This window comes from Trachypithecus francoisi, unplaced genomic scaffold (assembly GCF_009764315.1).
Source record: "Trachypithecus francoisi isolate TF-2019V2 unplaced genomic scaffold, Tfra_2.0 Lachesis_group3, whole genome shotgun sequence".
In the NCBI taxonomy this organism is placed as follows: domain Eukaryota; kingdom Metazoa; phylum Chordata; class Mammalia; order Primates; family Cercopithecidae; genus Trachypithecus; species Trachypithecus francoisi.
This window is the reverse complement of record NW_022681468.1, coordinates 86,589,904-86,596,526: the sequence shown is the minus strand read 5'-3', so window position 1 is coordinate 86,596,526 and position 6,623 is coordinate 86,589,904. Positions and strand designations below refer to the sequence as shown.

Genomic DNA, 6,623 nt, shown 5'->3' with positions numbered 1-6,623 from the left:
TCAGCTCACTGCAAGCTCCGCCTCCCGGGTTTACGCCATTCTCCTGCCTCAGCCTCCCGAGTAGCTGGGACTACAGGCGCCTGCCAACTCGCCCGGCTAGATTTTTGTATTTTTTTAGTAGAGACGGGGTTTCACCGTGTTAGCCAGGATGGTCTCGATCTCCTGACCTCGTGATCCGCCCGTCTCGGCCTCCCAAAGTGCTGGGATTACAGGCTTGAGCCACCGCGCCCGGCCTATCATGTATTTTTTAAAGTAGGAATAATGATAACTAGCTCAAAGTGGTTTTGTAATTAATGCATAATCTAGGTAAAAAGCTTTATACAGTATTGAAAACATAAGTACTGTTTAATAAATTATGGCAATTATTTTTATAATTGTTACTGCTATCATCTGATAATTTTTTAACATATATAAAGAAATATTGAAGCAGAATTATTATTTTGTCCAGCTGGTAAGAATCTAAATGTTAGGTTCATAGACATATTTTTATAATGGAAAAACCAAACATCTGGACTACTAATAGCTTACAGATATGAATAAAAAATATCCAAACTTCAGTTTACAGTTCAAAATGCATTCAAACTGGGGTGCACACAGTGAATTTTCTGATTACATATCTAAAAATTTCTGATTACATATCTAAAATTCAGTGCAAATGCTGATTTAACAGTCTCTTTATGGCATTCTTAATCTCTTTATTTCTCAGTGTGTAGATGGCTGGATTCAGCAGAGGTGTGATTACTGTGTAAAACACTGCAAGAAACTTGTCCACCCAAGTAATACTGAGTGGCCACAGATAGATAAAGATGCAGGGTCCAAAAAACAGCACCACCACTGTGATGTGGGAAGCACAGGTAGAAAGGGCCTTGGATGCCCCATCTTTAGAGTGAAGGCGCAGACCTAATAAGATATAGGTATAGGAAATCAGCAAGAGAATGAAGCAACTTGTTGCCAAAGTCCCACTGTCGGCATTTATCGCTGTTCCCAAAGTATGAGTATCCATGCAGGCTAGTTTGATCACCAAAGGTATATCACAGAAAAAGCTATCTACTACTCGGGGTCCACAGAAGGGCAGATCCAAAATCATTGCCACTTGGCTCATGGCATGCACAAAGCCAATGATCCACGATATCAAAACTAGCCAGATGCACTTTTTTCTGTCCATGGTGCTGGAGTAATGGAGTGGCTTGCAGATGGCCACATAACGGTCATAGGCCATTGTCACGAGAAGCACCATCTCACCCCCTCCAAAGAAATGCACACAGAGGATCTGACTCATGCAGCCCGCAAAGGAAATGGTCTTATTTTCCTTTAAAAAGTCCGTGGTTAATTTAGGGGTGGTTACTGAGGAAAGGCAACAGTCAACAAATGAGAGGTTGGCTAAGAGAAAGTACATGGGGGAATGGAGACGGAGATCAGTGATGATGAGCAGCACAACCAAGAGGTTCCCCACAACAGTCATCAGGTAGAGTACAGAAAATGGCAGAAAGAGGAGTGTCTGCAACTCCCTTGACTCACAAAGTCCCTGAAACGTAAACTCAGACATGGCAGACTGGTTTGCTTCTTCCATTTAGTGCAGTATGTTCTAATGGACCTAAAGAAAAAAGAGATGAACTAAGCACTTCTAGAATAGAAAGAACTTAAAAAGACATTAATGTCAGGTACTAGTGAACAGATCAATATGTCTCATGTACAAAACTGAAATCTTAGCATTGTACTAAAGTCAAAATTGAAAACAAATGTTTCTTGAATTTAGATGTGTGCACAGCCTTGTGACTAAGAAGGGGAACTAACTAGGTGTAGAAGGGTAGGTCAAAAGCTTTACACATTAGAAGTACAGCTCTTATAGGTATCAAAAATGAATTATCTGACTAAAAATATCAGTAGTAAGTGTTCTTAATAAACAATTTCTTTAAGCTTTGAGTATAGCTCTCCTTCAGGGAATCGGAGAAACTTGTCTTCAGTGCGTAGCTCTAAAATAAAGCTACTTGGAGGTTCTTTATTTTACTAGGGTGAAACCAGGGCAATAAACTAAAGCTACATTTATGGTAAAAACACACACAGTTCTCAGAAATAAATTTATTGCTAAGTGCATATGTATGTGCACACTGAATTGAACCAGTCTGTTACAAACCATAGGAAAAATTATCTAACAGATAACTTGAGAAATGATATTTATGTTCCAAAAAACACCGCAGGTGTTGGCTATACATTTATAGCATTATATACTTCCTTGCATTTTGAATTTCCCTATGAGAAGTTATTTCTGCAAAATTATATATGAGTAATGCCACTTATTGCCATGCATTGACTGGCACTTGACTCTCACTGATAAGAGAGATTAATTTTTTAAGATTAGCTTAAATGAGGGATATGTGAAAGCTACTTTTAGTCTTGACTGTCCTTCATGACAGAAAATATAAAATATAAGTTCATGTGTATTTAAAGTATCTATCTATGATTTAAATCGACATCTGTGGAGATATTCACATTTTTCACAAGGCAGAAATCAAAGTCCTTTTTCCAATTAATTCCTCTATCCCTCCCTTCTTTCCTCTCTCTTTTCTTGGACCCTCTCTCCTTTCCTTCTTTTATCCTTTCTTCCTTTCTTCTTTTCTCCCTTTCTTTCTTCCTTTGTCATTTTTTGTCTCCTCCTATTTTTTCCTTTACCTTTTTCAGACTGTAAACTGGATAATTAAAATTGACTGATAAGCACATATTATGTATCACATGATATGTACACACATATGTCTATGTTAAGCACTTCATAAACATTATATTTCAATACTCATAGCGTTTATTGTAATTTTCCAGATGTGAAAACTTGATTTCTCCAAGTCACGAAGCTAAAATGTAGCAAATCTCCAATACAGGATGAGGTCTCTTTGACTCTAAAGCATCCAATATAACTTTCCTACTAGAAATGGCTTTCTGATAGCATTCCTAATTTTGAGAAGATTAAGAAAATTAATCAGATTTGTGAAATAAGACATTTTGCTTTATGAAAAGGTAATCCAGACAAATAAATGTGAATGGTCAATAAAAATAGGAAACAAGTTTATGTTTTTATTTAAACCATTTCAGTGTCATTGTTTGTCTTCAAATTGGACTGTACTTCACCCTGTTCATGTGAGTGACTGAGTTTTTCTGTATTTGTTATTTTTGTCAAATGAGAGAACAGCCAAAATCTCCCCCAAATTAAAAAATGTCAGGGCAAGTTGAATAGCCTGTACAAACCATTCTTCCCAAACCTGGGCGTTCGGGAATTTCTGAGACTGTAAAAAGACTCTGCTTTTAGTGTTTGAAACTCTTTTGGAAGACTCCCAGGCATTAGTTGGGAGAAAAAAAGCCTATAATATTTTCAGTAAGCCCATCAACTAAATAACAGAATACTAAGATCCATATGGCAGTATGGAAAAATGCTATAGAAAACAGAAAAATAGTTTTAAATTAGTGGATGAGATGAAGTAAAAGTTCAAAAATCGGGTAGCTTGTGATATACTTACCCTCTAAGAATCACCTCTGAAACAAGATCCTTCTTCACTGATAAGGCTTAATCAAGATTCTATCCTAAGTTTGAAATGAAGTCCAACTTATTTTCTGCAGTGACCAGTGTTGGTGACAGTGTATCCATCTCAGTGTGGCATATATACACTGTAAAGAGTAGTCTCTAGGTTGGAAACTTTCCAACTCTGTGTTTTAGACAGAGCCAAGTGTTTGGGAAGACTTTTGCTTTCCTCAGGGATCCTTAGCTTCCAACTTTCCCTGAATTGAAGACATTGTGTAATACTGAACCATTTTCAATGCTAGGTTCAAGTTAGAACAGTTAAATACAACTAAAAATTTAAGATTAGAAAGTTTAATCTAAAGATTAAAATGTTGGCCATGAATTGAAGACATTGGATCCCTTGTACATTGATGGTGGCACTGTAGAGTGGTACAGGAACTAGAGAAAACATCATGGAATTTCCTCAGAAAACTAAATATAGAACTACTCTTTGACATAGTAATCCTACCACTGGATATATAGCCAAAGGAGATGAAATCAATATGTCAAAGACATATCTACACTCTCATGTTCATTACAGAATTATTCACAATAGCCAAGATATGAAAACTACCCAAGTGTCCATGGACAGATGAATCAATTAGAAATGTAGTATATACATATAATGAGATATTTTTCTACCTTAAGAAGAAAGGAAATGCTGTCATTTGCAACAACATGGATGAACCTTACGGCCATTATACGGTGTGAAATGAGCCAGTCATAGTAAGACAAATACTGCATGATTCTGCCTATATGAGATATCTAAAATAGTAAAACTCATAGAAGCAGAGAATACAATAGTGGTTTCCGGGGGTTGGGGAAGTGGGAGAATAGGGAAGTATCTGATGGGTATAAAGACTCAATTGAATAAGGTCCAGAGATATGCTGTATGACAAAGTGCCTATAGTTAACCACATAGTATTGCACACTTCAAAATCTGTTCAGAGGGTAGTTCTCATGTTAAGTGTTCCTACGAAACCAAGAAACAAAACTCAGAAGAATAAAAATAAACACCCCAAACACAAGAAACCACACACAAGCAAAGACAGACACAAGGAAACTTTGGAGGCACTGGATATATCTATTGTTTTGATTGTGGTGATGATATTATAGGTGTTTGCATATGTCCAAACTCATCAAAGTTTAAATATATGCAGCTTTTGTACATCGATTAAAACTGAATAAATCTGTTAAAGAAAATGGTTCTATTATTCTGTTCATTAGAAGGATATAAAGCTCTTCTGTTTGACCTGAATCTACCATGTCATAAAATTGAAATAAGATAGTAAATTCCAGTGCCAACAGAAGTTAGATGAGTTATGTGGACGGGAAGGTGACAGTTAGCTCAACATTGGCACTTCATCACTGAGCTCATGACTTAAGGGCCTACATGAACTTCTGCTGCTTGTTTAATGATGAGACTTAAATAATTTAGGTCTCATTATTTTCAGGGTTTCTTTGAGCAGAGTTCTGAAAATTAGCAATTTGAGTATAAAACCAGATTATGAACATTTTGTAAGTGATAATTCACAACTTTATTAAAGAAATAAGATATTAATACATTCTAATTTAATGATTTAAACAATTCATTAGATATGTTTGGAGAAAATATTGAAGGCCTCTTTGTCTCTCCTCACCCTTATCCACTCTTGGATATAACAGCTACTAAGCTTGGAGTGCATCCTTCCATTACTGTTTGTATCACTAGTGAGAAGTATACATACTAACATATATCAGTGGTGATTTTTCTTTATCCTTTTTTTGGTTGATATTTTTAATTAATTAGATCTGAAAAGCTATGCTTATTAAGTCCTCATTTGTTTCCTTTTTCCTTCCCTTGCTGTTCCTATCCACCCACCCTCCTTTACCTTATCTCTCTCTCTCCCTCCCAGTCTTTTGTTTATCCCTTTCATTTCCAGGTCTCAAATCATTTAAAAGAATTTATTTGCTCTACCAGCCATTACATGATCTGAGGTCTCGAGACCATAATTATCCTAGTCAGAGACATAAAGATTCAATGCTTATTCACTTGCTGGGATACTCCAAAACACTTTCCAGTACTATCTCATTTAATCATGATAACATGTAGACTCATTTACAGATGAGAAAACAGGATAAAAGAGGCTAGGTGGCTTGTCCATGGCACACTGCTACTAAGTGAGGGGCCTGGGGAAGAATGTTGGTTTCCACGAGAGCTGGAGGGAGTACATGATTTCTATGAATCTTAGCACAGTAAAACTTTTTAATACAATAAATTAATTCCTTTCATTTTGTGTTTTGTAATTTATAACTTAATATTTGCTCATTTTTATTAAGGTATAATTTACATGTAATAAAACTAAAGCCTTTCAGTATATAGTTCTGCAGTTATAGATGTTTAGGTAAACATCATATCATCAGAGTACGCGAGTATGCAATAGTCTTATTACACCCCCAAATTTCCTAAATTTCCTGTGGTTCTTTGTAGTCAGTCACCACCATATCCCTGATTTAGGCAACCAATGATCTGTTTTATATTTCTGTAAGTTTGCCTTTCCTCTTTTGAAATTTTATTTTGATTGTATATATTTAAGGTATACAATATGATGTTTGTATATGTGTAGTGAAATGATTGCTATTGTCAAACAAATTAACATATCTGTCACCTTATGAAGATACCTTTTTATGGTAAGAGCACCTATAATTTTCTCTTAGGAAATTTTCAGTATGTAATACTATATTATTAACTATAGTCCTCATGTAGTACATCTCTAGATTTATTCATCCTACCGCCCTACAAATTTGTAACCTTTGACCTACTTCTCCCTATTTCTTTCCTCTCCCTCCTTCCAATAACTACAGTTCTGCTCTCTTCCTATTTATTCAGTTTTTTTCTTTTTCTTTTTTTTTTTTTTGAGGCGGAGTCTCGCTCTGTCGCCCAGGCTGGAGTGCAGTGGCCAGATCTCAGCTCACTGCAAGCTCCGCCTCCCGGGCTTACGCCATTCTCCTGCCTCAGCCTCCTGAGTAGCTGGGACTACAGGCGCCCGCCACGTCGCCCGGCTAGTTTTTGTATTTTTAGTAGAGACGGGGTTTC

At 36.4% G+C, this 6,623-nt stretch overlaps 1 protein-coding gene across 1 annotated transcript; it reads right to left on the bottom strand.

Moving 5' to 3' along the window:
- Window positions 1-646: 646 nt before the first annotated feature.
- On the bottom strand, window positions 647-1,570 carry LOC117071064 (olfactory receptor 4K15-like). The gene has a single exon (XM_033190851.1). The coding sequence runs from the start codon at window positions 1,568-1,570 to the stop codon at window positions 647-649; it is 924 nt and encodes a 307-aa protein (XP_033046742.1).
- Between the last annotated feature and the right edge of the window lie 5,053 nt (window positions 1,571-6,623).